At 47.8% G+C, this 22,680-nt stretch overlaps 1 protein-coding gene across 1 annotated transcript in view; it reads left to right on the plus strand.

Moving 5' to 3' along the window:
- Positions 1–22,680, plus strand: part of LOC144178777 (centaurin-gamma-1A-like) — a 60,715-nt gene that overhangs the window by 33,936 nt on the left and 4,099 nt on the right. Inside the window, 16 exon segments of the mRNA XM_077706888.1 lie at positions 196–281; positions 5,763–5,904; positions 6,985–7,119; positions 7,471–7,733; positions 8,491–8,730; positions 9,425–9,502; positions 9,962–10,066; positions 10,387–10,540; positions 13,564–13,662; positions 14,491–14,634; positions 15,266–15,339; positions 16,854–16,902; positions 16,905–16,930; positions 17,296–17,392; positions 18,698–18,815; positions 20,656–21,031. Of these exon segments, the coding sequence (XP_077563014.1) occupies positions 196–281; positions 5,763–5,904; positions 6,985–7,119; positions 7,471–7,733; positions 8,491–8,730; positions 9,425–9,502; positions 9,962–10,066; positions 10,387–10,540; positions 13,564–13,662; positions 14,491–14,634; positions 15,266–15,339; positions 16,854–16,902; positions 16,905–16,930; positions 17,296–17,392; positions 18,698–18,815; positions 20,656–21,031 (2,186 nt within the window).

The raw sequence follows: 22,680 nt of genomic DNA on the forward strand, positions 1-22,680 counted from the left end.
GCTTCACCTTCGCCAGCGGCTTCCGGTAACACGGTAAACGGTAACGCAAACACGGTAACGATATGCTCAAACTGCCTATTAACGGTGCACATGTGTGAACGGCTGCGTTCGTCGTCCGAAATGTTCTCGGTGGAGTTTACTCCTTCTGGCGCCTCTGCTTAGCCGCGCATGCGCGTGTCGTATGCTCTGCCGCAGGGGGCCGCTTCAAAAAAGAGATCGTCGTGGACGGCCACAGCTACCTCCTACTCATCCGCGACGAAGGAGGCCCTCCAGAGCTACAGGTGAATGCTCCTCCACCTCTTCCTCCTACTTCCACTCAGCAAGATTCTACTGCGCGGATCAAAATTGTGTCCTAGAACCTTCCCCCAAATTGATTCATACAACATCCGTACATTGTGAAATTTTTTTTCTTCCCCTCTAATTAGAGTATGCTCTTTTCTGAGCTACACCACAATAAAAAGATGACGGGGAAAGAGGGCACTTCTCTAAGCTCGGCGCCCATCCAAGAAAGGCGCTAGTTGACGCCCTAATTCGATGTAATTAGCGTGTAATTGGTATTTAAAATTGCGTAGCGTAGCGTCAGGCCCTGCAGATAGTTGCCGATTAAATGAAGCCAGCCTGTCCCAAACTCGCAAGGGTCCCGTAGGTTGGTATGAAAATGGGCTAAACGGGCACGATAATGAAAAAAAAAAAACTAATATTTTACGGCTGTCGCCTCAATTTGCATGCGCGCGAATATAAGCTTCCGTTCTTTTCTTTTTTGGTGCTACTCGCAACGAAACAGTACCGCGTGGGATCAGGCTTGAATACGTCTGGTCGTGCGTGCGGTTGAAGGCTGCAGCCCCGAGTTATATATCGGAGCAACTGCGAAGCGGGATTCGGGATCGATTTGGGCCGCAGCTGGGCTGACATATGTCGGGACCTCCAAAGCCCGTGTTTCTTGTATCTCTCGCAACAATGTGGGCATTGTTCCCGGCCGTCTAGGGATTGTTTCCTTGCGGTCTCACTTCATCGTACTAGCGAACATAAGGAGACGAAACACACGCAAGAACACAATGTAGCGTCTGTTTCGTCTCCTCTTTAGCTGTGTCCCTGTCTTAATGTTCGCTAGCACGACGAATTCCTTGGTAACCAACTCGCCCAACTTACCGCTTTAGTGGTCTTACTTCGTGGCTTTGCTTTACCTGCGCGTGTGCTACTGCATCTTACTGTGTTTCAACAGCGGAGCTGTTGTAGGCCGAGCATTTTCGTCCGTCTGCTGAAGGTCGTACGTCACGCAGGGGTAGGAGCGGCAGGAACCGCATAAACCGGTTTCCAGACCCCCCGATAGAGGGCGCAGTGGTCTCGCAGGGCGGGAAGGAAGAGGGGAGCGAACCTCCTGCCGCTGACGTTTAGCTGCCAATTGAATTCCTTGGCGCAGAACGTAGAATTTGCGGGGCGTTCGAGCCGACAAAAGATAATCTCTGCTGTTTTAGTAGATTTTACACTGGGTGGACCCTGATTTAGTTTTTCTGTTTTTGTTTTTTGCGGGGCCTGGTGCTTTCTTTACATTCCCCCCACCCCCGCACCTTTTTTTTTTTTTTTTGTGTGTGACTGTTTCACCTGCGTACACCATTCCGTTTCTCACGTCATCGCGACCTGTTGTTGCGGAGGCCGGCGGCGTGCGTTGCCAACATTCAAATGAACTGATCCGTGCGCGCCCGTACGAATATTGGTTCGTTGCTCAAATAATGGCGAACTGTACAAACAGTAGTGCACTGTGTACTACTAGTATTAGTACAATTTCCCGCTGTACTGCGCTCGCCGCTGGCGCGAGTGAGTGCTATATAAGCACCGCCCTCTGCGGGTGCGAAAGAAACCTTCGAGGGAACCGCAAAGGAGTTTCAGAAGTGTTCACGTAGGACTTTATAGCCCTTTAAAGGTTATTGCCGGGGCGCGCATACCCGATTATGCAAAAATGGGTCGGTGTGGCCTTCGTAACGGCTGTACGAACAAGTACATCGACTAACCCGCGATGCGTTCTCATGGCCGAGCCCAAAGGTATACAAACGGCCCACTAAGTACCGCTTCCCTGTTACAGCTGGTGCTGAGAAACCATTTTTGCGGGGTTTTTTTTCTGCTCACAACCCGTCCTTTTCGTCGCCTAAAGGCACCTGTCTGTTTAGGGGCTTTCTCCTCACTATATTCGTTTTCTAGCGCCGTTTATCTAACGAAAGCTGCACCATAATGTGAAGAAAAGACGAAACGCGGTTGTTTTCGTCCAAATGCTCTGTGCGTGTGTGCGGAAGGGGAGGAAAGGCGGGGGGGAGGCGGAGGTGCAGTGTTTTCGAAATCTGAGCTTGGCAGCTAGAAACGCGTCATACTTCCCGGAAAGGCAAAAATATGATGACAACGCGTTGTAAATAATGCGCTGTGCAGCGTGATTTAGCGTGAATGGCTAACGCACATCCAGCTCGTTCTCCAACCAATTTCTTCTGTCTCTCCGAGCTCTCAAAAAGTTTCGCGCCTCAGCAAGGAAAAAGATGCAGCGTAGTTGGCCTCTTAAGCGTTCCAGCGAAGTTGTTTTTCGGACTCAGCGGCGCTTCATGACCGTCAACAACTTTTGAATTTTCCGCTTTAGCTCCGAGCGAGAGACCGGCCTTCTGAAGCAGCTCCGAGTTGTTCTTCGCAAAGGGAGCGTTGAGTCTCATCCCTCCAGCAGGACGATTGGAGAAAACTTGTTTCGTTCCATTAAACCTGCCCCGCCGATTTCTGCAGTCGCCGGCACGCCTGATACGAGACTGCGGCGTCGTGCGCTTGTTTCCTTTCCATCTTCGTAGATCTGAATCCTGTTTTATTTGTCGAGAAAACACAGTAGAAAGAGGACGAAAACAGAACTATAAACGGGGAGGTTTGACCGATGTCTGCTCGCAAGCGCCCGCCCCTCCGCGTATCGGCGTTTGTGGGTTCGCTGCAGACGAGCAACTGAAACTACTGCGTCGAAAGAGAAGCAGCCTCGGCCCATCCGCGCGTTCGCATCTGCGGTTTTGCGGTCGACGAGAACAGGACCCGGCTGTTCTGAGCTCGGCCGCGCTCGTGTCAGTGCCCTGTTTGAGGGCCGACTTTCTTCGCGGGGCCGTTCCATTTCGCGCCGCTCTCGGGTCTCCTCAACGTCCTTCTGGAGTCCGACACAGAGACGAATTGTTCTCGCTGGGCGAAGAAAAGAAAGGACACGCTCGGCGGAGGCGTAAAGTCGAGGGGCGGAGAGAGAGGGAGAGTATAAAACCGGAGCGGCGACGTTCAAATGCGTGAGTGCGCCGTGAAGGAAGTGAAAATCGCCGGGGCGCGATTGTGAATGGAAAGGCGGCGGGAATGCCTCTCTTCAGCGAGGCTATTGATGAAGGCTCCTTTGTGAAGGGGCGTCCCGCATTCTTTTTTTTTTTTATTCTCGGCGCGGAGCGGTAACCTGGGCTGCCCGTGCGTTTATATGAGCGCCAACGGCCTGGGGCAGTGGTGCTGAGATGCGCGGTGCTCTCTTCTCTCGGTGTTCCCATTTGCGGCGGCTAGTTCCATTTCAGCGCGTTCTAACGCTTCGGCTTCGTCTTTTCGGAGAAGGCAGAATGACGACGTCTGCGAGCCAGGTTCGCGTTGGTTTTCGTTTTTTGCTCCCCTTTGAGCCTCCTCATCTGTCGCGGCGCGCGATGCGTAAAAGAATTCCACTTGAAATCGGCCCGCCGCGATGTAGGCAGGGAGGGGTTGACGATCAAGATTCTCTTCATCTGGCGCGCGTCTTTTGTGCAACTCCGGCGCTCATACCCGCTCACGACAGGGCTGGAAGACGGGGTCGTTCGCGTGACGCGAGGAAGGGATGTAGCGAAAGGCAGACGGATTATTGACCTCTAGCGGTGGTGGTAGGCGTTCTTTGGCAGGAGTTCGCCGCTGTCCACTCCACCCTTTCATCGCTGCGTCGCTTTTACTCGCTGCCTGGCACGCTCTGTGCGCGGAGACGAAAAGAGGGGAAGCAACTCTACCTAATGCCGCGCGCAAGTTCATTGCCGCAAATAATCGAAGCTGCTGCGCTCCCCCCGCCTCCTCCAACTGCATCTTTTATCCACGCCGGCGCCTCGTCATAGTTGCTACGTTCCCCTTGGGGCGATGCCGTATGTGGGTCAGCTGGACACGCAATATTTTCTTTCTCTTTTTTGTCCTCCTCTGCCACGCGCTGATGGACGTAGCGGGCAGAGGCCATATTAGCCGACCAGCAGTGCCGACGTGGTTTCTTTCTTTTCTTTTGTCTTTCTTTCTCATCTGAGCCTGCGTTGCTATAGCAACGGCGCGCGCACGGGGTATATTACGCAGCGAACGGAGTGCTCAGCAGACAGCTTCGAGCAGACAACAACAACAACAACAAAAAAAGCGTCCACTCGGTCATAATTAAAAGCGGCTGGCCTCGTGAGGTTGTCGCTAAGATAGCAGTGGTCGTTGATCCCTTATTTCCGATTAAAGATGCGCTGTATTAAATGTGCCGGTTACACCACCTAATCACCGCTTTCCAACGGCGAAGTGCTTACAGATCACAGCAGAGCCCGTTTCCATAATCCCGTCTTTCAGGTTTTTGTTTCTTTTGCGCTCGCGCCGGCGTGGCTTTTCGATTTCAATGCCAGCAGCGTCGTGTCTCTGTTGCAGCAGCGCTGCGGGCGGCCCCCGTTTCCAAGGCGATTTGCATCGGCTTCGATTGTTTCCCCGAGCAGGCGCGCCTTCTGCCGCGTGGTCAGTCGAGCGCTGCCACCCGCTGCTCGCTGGCGGAGCGGACCGTTCGCGGTGGATGTTCGCGACGATGTGTGTGCGACGTTAGTTCTGCTGCCTCCGTGACCGAGTGCCTGACTTGCCTCCGACCTGGTTACTTCGAACGACGTGCTAGCCACAGTGCGTGTGCGTGCGTGGTTGTGCTTTTTTGTTCCGTTGCGCCTGCCTGCGGGCGACGCGGTAAGTTTACTACGGCAGCCTACCTGGCGTTGAGCGCTTGTCTAACGCGACAGAAACAGAGTGCCTGGTTTACCGCGTCGTGTGTCGCGTTGAGCGGTTGGACCGAACTAACTAAAAACGTTGGACCGAACGTCGCGCTCTAGTTCGCTGCCGTTACGGCCGAGCGTATTTGAGCTGACACGCGGTACACCTTAATGTCTTTCCTCAGTTGCCGCACTTAAAGGTCGACCTTTCCGGTGAACCGTTTCTTCGGATTTCTGCGTTTGGTGTTTCTTTTTCCATTGACAAGAGGACTAGGTGGCCTCCGTAGCAACATTGCGACCAAGATAAAAAAAAATACTAAGGTGTTGAAACTGCACTGGACTTATCCAACTGGCGTGTGCTTCGGCGTACCGCCTGATATGTATGTTAAGAATAATCCACATCAAATTAAGCCTTCGTCAGACATAAATACAGGGTGCATTATGCCTACGACGCAGGTCGAAAGGAGATCCGAAGATCTGTTGACGGGGCCAACGCCGCGTTGACTGAGCTCCTGTCCCATGTTCGTTTTACTGGGTTTAATTTGTCGGCAAGTTACCATTCCGCGGCAAGCCTTGTGGGATCACCAGAATTGTTACTTTTGTGTGCGCTTGTATCGTCCCCCCCCCCCCCCCCTTTTTATTTTTCAATACTTTTGTGGCCGGATGACACGAGCACGCATCTAGAAGATTGAAGGATGCTAGCGTTGATTTTGAGGTGTTGCATGCACAGCCAGCGCGCGCGCTTAATGCGTGTCGTGCTGTTAACGCGTGCAGTTCAGCTGCTGGGTGGACGCGGTGATCTTCGTGTTCAGCCTGGAGAATGAGGCCTCCTTCAGCGCCGTGTACAGCTACTACATGCGCATGGCGCACTTCCGGAGCGCCGCTGACCTGCCCCTCATTCTGGTCGGCACGCAGGGTGAGCTCTCTCTCTCTCTCTCTCTCTCTCTCTCTCTCTCTCTCTCTCTCTCTCTCTCTCTCTCTCTCTCTCTCTCTCTCTCTCTCTCTCTCTCTCTGTGCGCGTGCGTGCGTGCGTGCAAGCTCGTTTTCCACACCATTTGAAACTTCACCGTGAACGCTAACTGTGCGAAGAAAATGATACTCGGAGTAACGGAGTAACGTCTTGTAATTTTGGGGAAATTTTGATAAAGCGATTTCTGCCGAGCGTTCGCCATAAAGTTGGCTTTGCCGTAAGTTATTTTTTGCAGCACCAGATTTGTTGATGCACAAAAAATCTAACGGTGCCCTTTCCATAAACAACTTCGCAGTCAAAATTCCGCGCATTGGCTCCTTAAAATTCTCCGGGAGTCGGGCTTCACTGGCCGACAATGTGCCGCGCAGTGAAAACGCTTTGCGGTTTTCACTCGCTTGCATGTGCACGCGAGTGTGGCGGTGACGAGGCGGGGCGAACGTCGGGGACTGAAAAATACCAGCTAGATTGAATCACCCGGCGTTCGGAGCATGTACGTCAAAAGGACCACTCTGCCGTTTTAAGTGATGTTTTCTTTTTTCTTCTCCTTCATTTTTTTTTTTTTTTATAAAAGGGAACAAAAATCGGTGGGCATGTGCCCACCAAATCTGACATGTCTTGCAAATGGAGAGGTGGGAGCAAACTGCTGGACGTAGATTTTACGCCTTCCCAATGGAGTAAACTGTATGACTAAGCTACACTGAAACTAGTCACTCATTGCCTTTTTTTTTTCACGTATTTGCTGCTTGTGTATTTGAGGTTAGGGAAGGAGGAATCAATGTAAATAGGAAATCAATTGAAAATCAATAGGGTAAAAAATAAGGGGCATGTTATACCACCTATGTATCCATTGTTTTTTTTTTTTTTGCAACTACATATTTCTAAACGCAAAGTACTTTTAATAATCTTCCAGTGACGTAAAGAATCTGCAGCAGTATGAAGTGGCAGCTACAAAACCGGTCGTTTTTGTGTAGCATGTCGTGCAAGACCAAAATATATGTTGTGGCAACTTTTGTTGTACTTTTGCAGACGCCATCAGCGAAAGTAACCCGCGCGTCATAGATGACTCTCGGGCTAGGAAGCTCGCAAGTGACCTGAAGAGGTGTTCCTATTACGAAACCTGTGCCACGTACGGGTTCAACGTTGAGAGGGTATTTCAAGACGGTGAGTCAGTTCTCCTACCTATCACAGCACTCTGCTTATAGTTTTTTATTGACACAGCCTGCCCTCCGACAGGCCTTTTCTGTGCTAGGTTTATTCCAAGTACTGGAACTTAATTCCAGATATTTCTATTGCTTCTTCTTGCTAATTTTCAATGAAAGTACTCCTATGAGCGTAGCAAGGTTTGCTTCAATCTTTTGGGGCTTAGATAAATGTGTCTTGAACGTTCCTTGTTTTAAATGTGTCATTATTCTCGTACATTTGCGCAGCCTTGTACCATTTGCCTGACCTCAACTGCGCAGGTCAAGCAGACATCACTCATTTCATGAATTTCGCTTTGCACGCATTCTGCAGCGTGCCAGAGGATCGTCCAGATGCGCATGGCCTCCACGCTAACGCCCAACAACTCTCGTCCGAGCACGCCCGTCGGCATTGGTGCGACGGGGAGGGCGGGCCACTTTGGTGCCGCCAGCAACGGCTATGCCAGGGAACAGGCGGCTTCCTCAGCCTCTTCCACGGCAAATGCCACTGCGCAGCTTGTGAACAGCTACAACGCCCTCCACGGTGGTGGCACTGTCAATCAAGCAGCCACGAATCTTAACCAGACTTCTCTTAAGGTAAGTTGCGACTGTTTGCTGGGAGCAATGGGGATTCATTGAAACACTGTGTGCAGTTCCAAGTGATTGCTTTAGTGCTAAGCTGCTCCATTTGAGCTTTGTGTTGAGCTTGCATTGATGTTTTGTTGAAAACTGGAGAAAGCATTTGCACTCTATTGGGAGCTTCAGTCATTGGATATTTTTTTTTTTTCCTTTCAGAATTGTACGACTATAGAAAAATCTCTATCTCTATGGCAACTTCAGTCTTTGGATAATTTTTTTCCTTCAAGAATTGTACTACTATAGAAAAGTCTCGAGACCTCTATGGGAACTTCAGTCGTTTGATTATCTTTTTCCTTCCAGAATATAGGACTAGAAAAGTCTCCAGAGCTCTATGGGAACTTCAGTCATTGGATTATCTTTTTCCTTCCAGAATTTCGCAACTATAGAAAAGTCTCGAGAGCTCTATGGGAACCTTAGTCATTGGATAATCTTTTTCCTTCCAGAATTGTACGGCTATAGAAAAGAGTCTCAAAACTTTTCCGAATTGGGAGAGTGTGCATGTGGCCTTACCATTGATTCTAAATGTGAAACTAAAGCTCCTTCACCGCATAAAGCATGGTACCGAGGTGGCAACCAGCTCAAGACTAGGCATGCTTAGTATCAATCCCTCTTTTGTTGTGTACTTGCTTACTTTGAGCCAAGTTGTTGCTCTATTGTGCCAAGTCTAAAATACGTTTCGGTTTACACACTCATTGTTCCGGTTCCGTTATTCCAGGAGAGCCATTTGCGGCAGATCCGCGACTGCATTGCCACGGGCACCTCTGTGCAAAGGGAGATCCAGAAGTTCGAGAAGGGGGAGCGAGCCAGCTTGTCACAGGCCTCGGAGGCTGTGCCACCACCGGCCTCCTCTGCAACCACCACCACCGGGAACAACCGGGAACGGCCCGAGTTTGTGACGCCCTGCTCCACCCCCACCACAGCCCGCAAGACCCGGCGGAGGTCTAACCTTTTTACGGTGAGGCTCGCTGGTGTCACGTGACTCCCCTTGCGATTTATGGCTCTTGTTGGCACTATCAGGTGTCATTAGCACAGCCAGGTGTTGTCAGTACAGCAAGCCATTGGTCTTGTTTAGTGCTGTGTTGTGGGGTTGCATATCTTGAGGACTGCTAGAGGACTACTTCACTTGACGTGACGTAACTTAAGGACTGCTTCACTTGCTTCGTCTTTTTCATTTTTTCTGTGTTAGAGCGATGGAATTAAGGTTTCTCCTACGTTTTTTATATTTCCAGTGATTTTCCCAGGTCATAGGGAATCGAAAAGAGCCCATGAAAAACCCCAAAGTAAGGCAGTTACTAGCAGGCTAAAGTTACAATGACACTGTGTAATTTAAACCTCCTGCCACAATGTGCAAAAGGCGCTGCAAACGGGCTGCTTTGAAGCACTTATCAACGTTGGGATTGGTGGGAAACACGAAAAAAGAAAAAAAAACACACCAGGGCACAAAGTGGTCACAATACAGGTACTTTAAAATGAGATGATAGCTGCTTAAATATGAGAATGAATACTCCATAGACACTGTTCTTTCACTGCTGTAGATGCGTGCACCAGTAAGTCATTGAAAAAAGAGCAAACTTGTTAACCTCTCAGGCAAGCCCTTGCCACCTTTTAAGTGCAAGGTGTAACAACTGCCGCTTGGTGTGTTTGTGCAGCCTTTGAAAAAAGCGGACGAAGAGAAGAGGCTTCGGAATGGCGAGATGGGCAGTGGCCGAGTGATCCCAGTGCGGCAAGTAAGTACACAACACCAGCTGTTATTAGGACAGGCAGGCTGGCATCACGCCAGCTTTTTCTGCAGGTCTCCTGCATCATGTATCCTTGATGCCAAATAAAGTCATTATTATAGGCTGAACTAGAGGGGGGCTGAGAAAGCCCCCCATAGAGGATCAGCAGTGCGCAGCACATCACATGCACCCTGCAGCCAGAGGGGGAGGTTCATCTGCGCTAAATATTTGTGTTGAGGCTAAAATTCAGCTAAAAACAAATCATTCTTCTCAAAGTTTGTGCACTGTGCCGTGAAAAAAGGGTGTGGCTGCAGAAGGAACTAAGCAAGGACCCTCCTCATTTCAAAGAAGCAAGCAAAAAATAGCTCCACGACTCACCACTGCTTGCGTGTTTTGTCGAGTCTCCCGCAATTCCTTCATGTGGTTGCTATGCAAAGTTCCTGTGTTGACGCTGACGTTAATGTGCAGGGGTACCTGTACAAGAAGAGCATCAAGGCCCTCAACAAGGAGTGGAAAAAGAAGTACGTCACCCTGACGAGTGATGGCAGGCTCACCTACCACCCGAGCCTACACGTGAGGAGCTTTCCGCCTTTCTTTTGCGTCCTCCTGTTCAAATGCAGCTGCGCTTTGGCTGCTGATGGCGGTGCCATCGCTCACCAGCAACTGTTACTTGAAAGCAACTCTTAATTAGCTGTAACGTAGTCTTGGGTTCACCGAACTCCACAACCGCATACTCATGAAAAGAACTCGTGCCGGCTTTTGAAACTATGTAACATCTAAATTCAGGATAAAAGAGAATACTAGCACCACATGTGCATGTGAAGAGGCAAACACTTCAGAAGTAATGTGCAAAATTCAGATGTTCAGTGTCCGCACATGTTTCCTCTTGGCAGGACTACATGGACGACGTGCACGGGAAGGAGATTCCCCTGATGCACACCACAGTGAAGATACCCGGCCAGAAGCCCCGAGGGTCCAGGGCCACTGGCTCTACTCCTCACGTGAATGATCTGACCTCGGACGTTGGCACACTCTCTCTCGCCGGAGGTGAGGGAAAGCTTGGCAGTGCTTTCTACACAAACCAGGGGGCCTGCTCTGGCCTTGTATGGGTCCGCGAAGTGGCTTCTTCGAGCATGTGGGCGTGATGCCAGACCGCATGAGCGCATGCAAACATTGCACGTACTGTGGACACTGCTGTAAAGCTTTTAAGTCTACCACAGAGTCGAGCCCGGAGCACCAAATTGAAAATACATATACAACAGCAGCCAAGAGCTGCGTGGGCTTCACAATGTAGGTCTTGTTGCTCACTGCGTTGGGATTTGGATTCATCGATTTGAAGTTTGCTTGACTGCCTGTGGCATGTGTCGACTGTCACCTCTGCACATGTGTCACGGCTGTTTCCGCTTGCTTCTAACACTTTGTGATGTTTCCCTTGCTCACCTGTGTGCGCACAAATGTGAGCCTTTATGTGCTTCAGCAGCAGCTGAATGCTTTGCGTGTCACCCTGCGCTTTAGAGGAGTACTGACAGCAAATTTGTGCTTCGGTTTTTTGCTTTGATGAGTCACTGCTAGCCTGCGGACTATAAGGGACGAAATAAAACTACTGGCCAATGCACTACAAATTTTAGCTTTGGTTTCAGCTATTAAGAGTCCAGGAGCAAATGAAGTACTATACTTTGCTGCTGAAGCAAGATGCAAGCTTTGTCGTTGGCATCAAAAGCATGCGAGGTAATCTTTCACGGCCACCGATACCGTACTCCCCGTCTAGCTCAATGGGAGATTATTCCTGCCGCATTCCGCACCTCTGAAACTGCCCAGAAATGGGAGCTGTGGGGTAGAGGGGGACAAAAGCTTCAACAAGCCCTTCCAAAACGTTTAGTGTTATTTTTTGCCGTGCATGGGCTGGTTGGTTTCATTCCCAACTGATATGCATATTGCTGAGAGGGAAGGGGCAACTACTTTGAGTTGATTGGCTGACAGCTTCTATGTCGCACACTTTCGCAGGCTGGTTTAATGCCACAGAGCGTCTGAGCTGCCGTTTCGTGACCTTTCGTTTCTGCAGCAATCATATTTATACAAAATGGTCCCAAGGGACATTGACACCTGTAATTGCGCGAAGGCATTTTAACGTATTCATCAAGTGGACGGTGTCAGTATTTGGTGTCAGTACTCCTTTAAAACTTTGGCTTCTATCGTCTGCTCATCACATGCTCTAACTCAACAACCCTGCAAAACATTCATGTAGTTGAGGTGTAGGGTAGGTTACCTGTCACAGCTGGCAGTGCTCGCACATATCCCTAGACCAGTCCTACCTGTCAGCTTGGATGGTGTACGTTTACCATGACTGATGTGGATATCTGCTTTTTCAAACATGACTCAAACCTAACATTTGAAAGCATTTTTTCTCCACTAACCTTTTTGGTTATTAACACTTGTTTACGAGATATGCTTGGTTTTTTTTGTTTGTATCCTGGCTTATGTTTTCCTTATTTTTTGTCAAACTCTAATTGGTTGCATATGTATAAACTTATTGTAAGTCGACCAGCTGATCCATTGACGATATGGTTAGATTGAAGGCTACTGCCCTGACGCTTTCTGCATTTTGTTTCATACATAGCCATTGACGAAGCTGTGCATGCTGTAAGTATTTGTCAGCTGGAGTGTTTAGAGCCAGCGGCTGTAATAGTTATTTTCTGTGGTCTGATTGCAGACTTGTTAATTCTCGTAATATGCCGCAGTCAAGGTGCATCTTACTATAACCTTTAGTGTAACAATTGTGTTCATTTTTAAATTACGCTAACTTCTCACATCTTCCCCTATTACCCACAGCATGTCATTTGCCGTATTTACTCCTCTGTTTTTGAAGGTCAGAAATTAGAGCAGCTGAGTGAGCCAAACTCATGTTACTGTTTGTATACTTTAGAGGGAGGTAGTCCTCTGGTTTGTGTTTACTTTCATGAGCAAATAAGCTTCATGGGAGTGAACAGAGGATCCAGGCAATAAATTGGATGGGTTAAAAAAATGACGTAGAGTCAATCAGAGATATGAATATTCAATATTTCATGTTACTGGCATTCTTTGCCAAGTACCCCTACAGCCAGGACCGTGTAATGCGCTGCATTTTTTAAAAAATGCAGATTTGGCGAAAGTAACACCTAGAATCTTTATAGCGTAGATGGAAATAATGGTCGAACAAAATTTTGAAAAAAAAAAAGAGAAAAATAGAAAAAGTATAGCGAAAATGGCAAACCGTTAACACCCTGCATTTCCACAAAAATGATGATTTAGCGGAAGTAACTGCTGTAATCATAATAGCGTAAATGGAGATAATTGGTTGGTCAGAATTTTGAAAAACAAAAAATAAGAAAAATAGAGAAAATAGCAAAAATGGCGAAGCGTGTAGCACCCTGCATTTCCACAAAAATGCAGATTTGGCGGAAGTAACACCTGGAATCATTATAATAGCGTAAATGGAGATAATCAATCGGACGGAATTTAGAAAAACAAAAAGATTTGGCTGTAAAGACCTCACTCACGACAAGCGGCATTACAATGCTACGCATTAGTGGACAATTCTATGAATTTATGCAGATTTTTAGTAGTTACCAGGCAGCATGTGACGATGCATGGATCAAACAAACGTGGCATGCTGTCCTTCATCACAACTTTTTTTTATATATAGTATATAAATTGTGTCAAGTCACCTAGCTCACCGACAGAAATGTGCAACATTGCACACACTTTGTTCTCTGTGCAGTTTTGTTCGTCACGTGCCAATTATTGTTGCTTTTACCATTTTTGCTTGATTTTGTTGCGGCATTTTCATGACCATAGCAAGTGTAAGCAATTAGCAAAGCTACGCTGGCGGCACCATCAGCAGTCCTAACTATTCCCCTGCATTGTTTCGCCACAAGCTCGTGTGAACATAGAGGAGAGAGTTAAAAGTGCAGCCCGCAAGCTTGGGAAAGGCACCGGGATGCGACAAGTGCGATTTAATCTTGCCAAGCGGCGTTGAGTGCTAGCGACTCGCTGACTCGGAGGGCGCCAATGGTGGGTGTGTCGAAACACAGGCGTGCCCTTCTTCAAGTATAAGGAACCCCGCGAGCGAGAGTTCCCGGCCAGCTTTGAGCCTGCCGACGCCCCGCACGGCAGCAACCCCTTCTTCGCAGGTAGGCCTGGCTTGCTCACCTCTCGCCGTGTAACACCGGCCATTTTTGTTTTGCGCCACCCTCGCCATTGTTGTGGGCTTCTCAAAGTGCGTGCGAGTTTATTGCACGTGCGTGCGCTCTGCTTTGCGTGTCTGAAGGCTGCATGCATGCTGAAACAAACACCCTCGGTGGCCACATTTTGTCTGGTCCCTTTCACCGCACTGTTTTGTGTGTGTGTTGTGCTGAAAGTTTGCACCACTTTGGCATACACGCTGGCCGTACTATCTTGGATGAGTCGTGGTTGTTCTTTCGAGCTACATTTTTTTATACGCCAGCCTAGTTTCGGTGGCAGCCTAAAAAAGGGCTTTCTTTTTTATTTTTACGAGTGGACAAGGATATTTTTGGGCTTAATACAGAGGTTATGTTGTCGCTCAGGTAAATCATACAACAGTACAACAGCTCCTTGGACGCTACAAAGTAAAAACAGTTTCGCCAACATCCTATAAGTGTTTGTAAATGCTACAAGAATCATTCGAAAATAGGGTGTTGGAAGCACTTTTGCAGTTGTCTTTACTAGTGGTCTCTTAAGAAACATGTGATTATGATAGATTCATTGCGAATTTCGTTATCTGTGTTGAGGCATTCTTGTTGCTTTTCAAATAGAACACGTCTTCAGAAGCACCATGCAGCTGCATTAATAGCGGTTCCTCTTGTCAACTTCAGGTTCAAGAAACAAGTAGTGCATGTCTATCAAGGGGTACATTACAAATGGGCTCTTGTGTACCCAGACTTCAGAGTTGACGAAAAAAGATGGGTGTTTTGAAGGGGTGCCCTTTACTGTGACTTCAGGTATGCTGAATGGGAGCGAGACGCAGCTTATTCCGGCTGTTCCCAACACCAACCCCATGCTGTCTAAACTGGAGACCCCGAATGTGAAGAAGAGGCATCGTCGCATGAAGAGCACCGGTGCCAAGAACTTCGAAGCCATGGAAGGTAGGGTTGGCCATTGGCACCTTTTTCACCTATCTACAGATTGTAAAGGGGAGCAAATTGAATGGGCAGTGCATGCTTCTTGAGCAGTTGCTTTTTACGCGCATTAGTGAAGCTTCACCAGGGAGAGAATTCGCCATGTCATTGGACTGATCGTAATTACCAAGTGCGCAATTCCACTGGCGAGGTATAAGGCTTTTTCCAAGTAGTAGACAGTTGGTGACTTTTGTCTGTAGCCGTGACCAACACGACTGCCATAGCCAGGAAGCGTGCTGTTGTTTGCAGTGCAGGGCATTTCTATTATATGTAGCTGCAGCTTATCATTGTAACCTCTTACCTAAAATGGCCTAAGGATGCCGAACAATGCCTTCTCCTAAAAAATGTGTTCAAATTTCATAAACTCTGTTAAGTGCAGAATGTCGAGAGGCCCTGCACTCAAGTCCGGAATGTGCCACGAGATGGTGGATTGTGTTTGCAGAACATTTGTGGTGCTGCGTCGATGACAAGATCATTTTCGCACCCACAAAACATGTGTAACGGTCTGCAGAGTTGAAAAAATTGCCAAAGGGAACTCTGGGGCGTAGGCTGGTGGAGTCTTCTTTGTGGGCAACCGCCCTGCATCCTTCTGTTTCAGATTCTGATGGGTACGAGTTCATCATCGTGTCTCTTGACAACAAGCAGTGGCAGTTTGAGGCCTCCAATGGTGACGTAAGTAGTGGTCACCAATGCCAGTGATCAACTTGCTCTTGGGATCTTGCTAAAGTTGTGCAAGGAGCAATGCCTATCTTGAATTCAACTTATATGTGAATTTTTCAAATGCCGCAGCATTTATAGACCTCCAATCATGCCTCTGAACCCATGAAAGATAGAGGGAGAATGGTGAGGGAATGAGAGAAAAGTGGTCATTGTAGCCATCCCCTCTCTGACTTTTTCAGAGGCCTAATGTTTGCAATCGGATAGCTGCTGAACATATTTGTGCTGCGCTTCATACTACAAACATTTTTTTTGAAAAACGAGTGGACCCTGTACAGTGTAGAATCTCAAGTTTTGCTATATGTATGGTAATCTATATTGTATGTGTTTAGTGTAGGCAGTCATTGCCGCAAAGCTTTTCTAACTCAGGTGTTTGCTTTATATCAAAATTAGATTCGAAATTCCTTTCTTTTTAGGCAAGCTGAGTGTACCTTTCTATTCTTGTCAAGAAAAGCTTGTCCAGTTGTAAATAATGCAGCTACTACTCTAAATGGGCCATTCATGTAATCCATATGTACAATGTACTTTGATGTGGGGAAAAGGTTATTATTGAATGTTAGCAGTTGCTTGTAGAGCCAGCGCCTTTTAAAGGGACAGACAACAGATTTTTGTAGAGTATATTTTCTGCATCCCAAAAGAAAGGGCATCACTCAAAACACCTTAATCTGAAATGGTCTTTCTGATAGCGCCCTAGAACTTTTGAAATCGGAATCTTTAGATCTACCAGCCATGCGTGTCCCGCCAAGAGGAATGCTGGCAACCATGACAACGGGCCGTGCGTCAACATACTTTTAACTGCTCGCGAGATGAAAAGGGCTATTTGAAAACTTGTCTCCGGCTAAAACATCAATAGTGCACAACCTTTCCTATTCCTTCATGCTGTTTTTGAATCGTGCATTGAAAGCGACAGAGCTAGTTTGGACCCGTAAGGTAGTGTCACGTTTCAACTCTACGTACATGGCGCCACCTGACTTCAGAAATTTCCGAGCAAAATCAAAATGATTTCCGCCTGTTTATTTAGAAATTCCTCGCGGTTACCCCAGTATATACAACGCTGGCTTTCACATATGAGCTAGAGGACATGCATTCCACAAAAATGGATGTCTGTCCCGTTAAAGAAAGTACATTTCAGATGAAGACTCACTTACAGGATAAGCATTTTTCGACGTTAAGGTCTGTGTGTGTCCTTGGACGCCAACATTGTAAACAAGCCTGCGTTTGTGCGCAACTGCCCACTGATTTTTTAAAGCACAAGTGTGCTCATTCACATCCTTGCGAGAATTAAGCCAGGCACGTGGTATTTGGCTTTTGCAGTCAAGCCGCATTAACCCCCACTATCAACCAAGTTTAACCAATGATGCCCAATGTGCGTGAGGCTCAATAACGCTGGGGAGGATTTTGTCACTTTTGGCAGTCACCGGCACAAGGCCATGAGCTGATTGTGCATTTCTTTTGGCCAAATTTTTTAGGAACGAGAAGGCTGGGTCAGTGCCATCGAGCAGCAGATCCTGAGCAGCCTGCAGGAAATGAAAGTAGCAAAGCAAAGGTCAGAACTCTCTCTCTCTCTCTCTCTCTCTCTCTCTCTCTCTCCTCTCTCTCTCTCTCTCTCTCTCTCTCTCTCTCTCTCTCTCTCTCTCTCTCTCTCTCTCTCTCTCTCTCTCTCTCTCTCTCTCTCTCTCTCTCTCTCTCTCTCTCTCTCTCTCTCTCTCTCTCTCTCTCTCTCTCTCTCTCTCTCTCTCTCTCTCCTCTCTCTCTCTCTCTCTCTCTCTCTCCCCCCTCCTCCTCCTCCTTCCACCTGGTAAAGTGTGCCCTGCACTTGTTGGGTGTCCATTTGTGGTTATGCGTTCACGTACGTTATTATTACTGTTGGTGGTCAATGTGTTTCGTGCTTTGCATTGTTATGCCCAACAGGGCCGCCTGAACAGCCTCGTGGATTCGGCGAGCTCCGTACAGGCCATTCGAACAACGGTTCCTGGCAATTCTCACTGCGCGGACTGCGATACACCACGTGAGTGTCTTGTCTTGGATTGAAGCGGCAGACTTTTTGGGAAGAATCCTGCCTTAGGATCGGTATACGCGTGTGGAAGGGCTATGCTTTGAACTCCTACTTTGTTGCCGTGCTGCGCAATCTGTTTCATGTGCACATGCACAAAAACCAACGGTTTGTTTGCTTTGAATTTCACCATCAGCAGTAACCTATTTGTCCATTGCGAAATGAAGCACTGTTTGTTAGGGTGCAGATTTTTGTTGGGGACGATGTCGTATGGTTGCATTCGCCTGAAACTATGCTCAGTGAAAATGCTTTGCTGGTTTGTGTGCACAAAACCAGTTACTTGTCTTTTTTCGTAAAAAGCACAACTGCAGTACACAGGCACCCTGTTCCATCTTGCCATGTTTCTCCCTTCGATACGGCGACATGGCAAAATGGTGGTGCCTCACAAAAGAAACCTTAAAACGCAGTTTTTAAGAATTCACTGCTGGCAGAACAAAGCCAGTAGTGAATTCAGAATGTCCTTTTGATGGGGTGAATAAAATATTTAACTTATCAATCAGTAAGAACACAGACAACAGATCTAGTGGTTAGTTGTTAAGTTATTTGCAGTGACATCTCGCCATGTAGTTTAAAAGTTCCTGAGGGTCTCTCTGGCTGGCAGAGTTTAACTCTTGAATGTGCAAGTTGTACCCTCACACTCACCGAAACAGCACTGCATCTGTGCACACTTTATCCTTTCAATTTTCTAGTCTGGAATAGTTCTGAGCAGTGTGCGGACCATCCAGGACTGCTCTCACAATAGCAATTCTGTGGGGGAAAGAAAAAAAAGTATGGAGCTACTCTGGGGCAGTTCCGGTCAGCTTAAAATCTCCAAGGAGCACTAACATAATCCTGATCTTGCACAGCATGTGTGAGTGGCAGTGCATCTTATGGTTTCTAATTGTTTGTATGTATCTTCTCTCAATTATTTGAAAATGTTCTTGCATTTTGTATGTATCCTCTTTCAATTATTTGAAAATGTTCTTATGCTAAATATTGTGTGGTACAGAGACTCCGCGTAGTTTGGAAGTAATCTGAAACTTGCCCTATCAGTTCGTGGATGCAGTCTTCACCCGCAGTTATTTACCCGCAGCCTTGAAAGGCCTGGAGATGCAGATGAAGTCCTGATTGCTGTGTGAACACTGCAACTATAGCAGCTACAGCGAATGCATTGCCATATTGCCGGTCATTGAAAGGGTCTTAGCTCCACCGTTACAAACTCTTGCCTGCCTGCTTTTAGGTGGCAGTTTTCTCCTAAAAGTGATTACTCCTGCCTTACAGAGCCAGACTGGGCCAGCCTCAACCTGGGCACGTTGATATGCATCGAGTGCTCGGGCATCCATCGCAACTTGGGCTCTCACATCTCCAGGGTGCGATCGCTGGACCTGGACGACTGGCCGTGAGTCCTGCCCACGTACTCCTCTAGGCACAGCTGCAGGCGTGCGAACTCGTGGCTTCTGATGAGCTGTAAAGAGTGCTCCAGCAGCCGTTGAAGGTTCATACGGCCCTTTGAAATTCTTGACCAACCTTAACTTCAAAAGAAGCAAGGGAGATTTCCAGAGAACCAAGCCTTACATTCTCTGCGGGGGTGTCCGAATATCCGAAACTTCGAGATATTTGATTCAGGTTTGAATCAAATAACACTGGTTGAACACTTAGAATGTTTTCACAGAATTTTGAAGTTTGGTAATGCCGCGGGACGCTTGTTTCAATGAACTTAGATACACAGAATTGTGCCCTGCCTTGCACAAAAGAAGAAATTCCTTGCTAAAAACAAATGCAAATGATATTCTTTGCAAGAAGTTGGTGCTAGTCGGAACTAGTTGGGTGCTGTACTTCGAGTATTTATGACCGCTGCAAAAATGTCCTGGCATCTTCTGCACTGACAACAGGTTAAGTCAAGTGCAGTTGGATGGCAATACGAGGGCGATTTTGGGTGCTTTTATCTCCTTGCAGTTGGGCCACCTTCACCCTTGTGTGTCGCTTCTCACGTCCTTATAGCATAGTCCTGATAACATCGTGAAGACTCTCTAGATAAGAAAGCCTTTTTATAACCTATGGTGTACCTTTTTTTTTACATGTATTGGGACGTAAAGACGAACGATGAGCTTGCTTGCTTTGCGCATCTGGACAGCGGGGTAAAGCCTTGACAAGAAGCTGGCAAAACTAGTTTGCTGATAGTGCACATTTATTATCATAACTCTTTTGTAAGCACTTATTTAAGACTCGTTAGCAGAACCTGTATGTAAGATTCTTGTGCATATGGGTACATTTGCAGTGCAAGGGAAACAAATAAAACTCGTGTTAATTTAGGAAAGGGAATGGGACCCATGAGCAAAGGGTCGCGAGGCACAGATGACCCTTGCCATGAGGCAACCCTGCAAGATGTTATACATCAGTCTAAGTTTTCAGGTCTTGCTTTGCACCACATGCACAAGCCCAAAAGCTGCTTTTCAGGCAGTTTTGCGGTTGACCCTGAGCACTGTAAGAACAGATGTAGAACAACTTTTGAATCAGAGTTGTGCCTTGGTGTCTGTAAATAAAAAAAATTTTGATGTGCGTGGTTTATTGTGTTTTTTTTTTTTATCTTTGCTAAGCTAGAGTGTGCTGCAGTGCAGCAGTTATTCTGTTATTGGGACTGGTTGTTTGTTTTGAGCATAGCTGTCTGACCACGGAGTAGGAAAGACTAATCAACAGCGCCAAGGTACTAAAAGTAAAGCCAATGCAACGCACGTGAAAGAAAGTCAGCCCCCCAAATGTTTGGTAGTTTTTGCGATTTGGCAACCAAGCTTTCCGAAAGTGAGCAGAAGCAGGCACGCAAAATACACGAGGACTGTGGCCACGCCTCGTGTAGGCATTGTTGTGCGCAAAGTGTGAAAACCAGGCAGGGTTCACTGATTTAGCTTGCCATTTCACCTCTATTGAGAACAGCTTTTTAGAGCTGAGTATAATTAATGCCCCTACAGTCACATGCATACGTGCAGCATTTTATCTTTCAGAATAAGCTCCCCATTCGTTCTCATTGCTTTGAAATTTCCAGAAACACTGTCCAGAGTCATCTTAAACAATGAAACCTTCATGTTTCGGGCAATCATCAGAAGCCTTTGGTAGCAGATTGATTCTAGAAACTGGTGCGCAAAGGCGATTCAGCTCTCAGTGTCGACATCTTCACAATAACAACACGTGAACAACAGGACACGAGTGTTTAAAAGTCGGGGTGTCGGCGCGTGTGCTTCCAGGTCGGAGCACGTGGCGGTGATGATGGCGCTGGGCAACATGGCGTCCAACTGCATCTGGGAAGGGGGCTCAGCACGGGGTGGGTTCGCCAAGCCCGGACCGCACTCGAGTCGAGACGAGAAGGAGCGCTGGATCCGGGCCAAGTACGAGCAGCGGGACTTCCTGGCCGCCCTGCCGTCCTCCAGCGGTCCGACGGCGGCGCAGCTGCGGGAAGCCGTGTGCCGCGGCGACGTCCGGCAGGTGGCGCTGCTCCTGGCGCACGCGTCGCCGCAGCAGCACGAGTTGGTTAATGCCCCGACAAGCAGCAGGGACTCCCGCACACCGCTGCACGTGGCTGCGGGACTGGGGAACTTGGCCATGGTCCAGCTACTGCTCTGGGTGAGTGGCAGTGCGAGTACAGTTGTGCCGGGTGTGACCTGGGGCGTCTAAGTGCGTGCTGGTTTGGATAGGGTTGCAGTGGCTGTCGTGCCCCTCAGTGAAAGGAAAGTGCTTTGCCCTATTGCTTGTATTCACTGGCAAGGCGCGCATGCAGGCAACCGTGTGGGTGCGCCGTCTCTCGTTACGTTGGGCTCCGCGGGATGGTGGTACTTGTCCGTGCTAAGCACATGACTGTGTTGCACGTTACAAACTCTACCTCCTCGAACGCAAAATATTGCCTTGAGTCCACTGTGAGTGTGGTTAATAAGATCTCTGTTGACACCACCGTTGAGAATCGGGTTGAAACGAAACAGACGACGCACGCCGGTGTTTTTTTTTTCTTCGGCGTGCGGGCGCAGTGGCTTAATTAAGCTGCGCCATGTCCTTAGCACATCGGCCATATCTGTGGCTGTTTCCAGTGTTGCCAAGCGAGGAAATCGACAGCTAAACTTTTCAACGAATACCACCTATACTGCTAAGCAGATGTACTTCCTTTGTGCCCAGACCTTCCACGATACAGTCGCACCTCTTAAATGCGTTATGCTGCATGCTATGCACAAAGTCGCTTGTTTCTAGTTTTCATAGGAAGTATTTTTGATGGAGTTGAGATATAGAACTATCTATTTTTATTATGTATGAGCACACATTAGAGTACCTTAAATGGTACGAGTGAAGTTTTAGCTACCTGTTCGCAGTGTGCCTCATAGTGCCGGTTTAGCCTCGAACCCAAAACTCGCGTTATCTTGGCAAGATAAATGGGAACGAAGATGGCATCAACCAACTGAAATCAGCAAAAGCCTGTGCTGGTACTCCTTAACTCCTTGTAATGTACGAAAGAGCAGTACATGGCTGCTCATTGTCAATATGAAAGCCTAGCAGGGACGAATGTTGATCCAACTAGGAAATGTAGCTTCTTTTGGGCATGTGTGGAAGATGTCGGCACCACTGCCTACACACATTCCTGGGGCTTGCTTTGGAATTTTGGGAATTCTGTGCCTACTCAGCATGGCTTGCAACGTGGTCTGGCTCATCCTTGCATCCGTGAAATGTGTGATTGAGGAACAGCAAATTTTGAACTTGTGTTGGCACCCGTTGCAACGTAACAGGAATGTCTTGTGACTGTGAGTTGCCGCTTATTCAAGAAATAAAGTGTGCAGGACTTCTTGGCAGGCAGGAAATTCATTATTGAGCTTTGCTTAACATAGTTGGGCCACATTTCACAAGTTTCTACTGCCACATGTAGTGCTGACTTCTTTTAGCTAAAAGCTAGGGCAGTTCATAGTGCTTCACATGTCTATTTGCTTGAAGAGGCTTAATAAAAGGAGGCCACCTACAGTTGTGTGGGTAAAAGCATTTATCCTCAACCATAGATCTGCATAAGAGGACCCTTCTGGACTGGAACATGTTGGAGGCACCGCTCAATAATTTGGGAAAGGATGGCAGAGGGGTGGAAGAGGTGTATGAATGAACATGCCAGTGTATTAGTTTTAATAGCACTAACTCGTGCTGCCAGTAATTAATATGGTTATTTTCCAGCTCTATACAAGTTTGTCACAGAGTGTTGTGCAGAGAACCCAAGGTGTAGGAGGGTGCATTGCGGCAAAGCGAAC

Source organism: Haemaphysalis longicornis, unplaced genomic scaffold, assembly GCF_048455015.1.
Source record: "Haemaphysalis longicornis isolate Haplotype H1 unplaced genomic scaffold, Haemaphysalis longicornis Haplotype H1 scaffold_4, whole genome shotgun sequence".
NCBI classification, from domain to species: Eukaryota; Metazoa; Arthropoda; class Arachnida; order Ixodida; family Ixodidae; genus Haemaphysalis; species Haemaphysalis longicornis.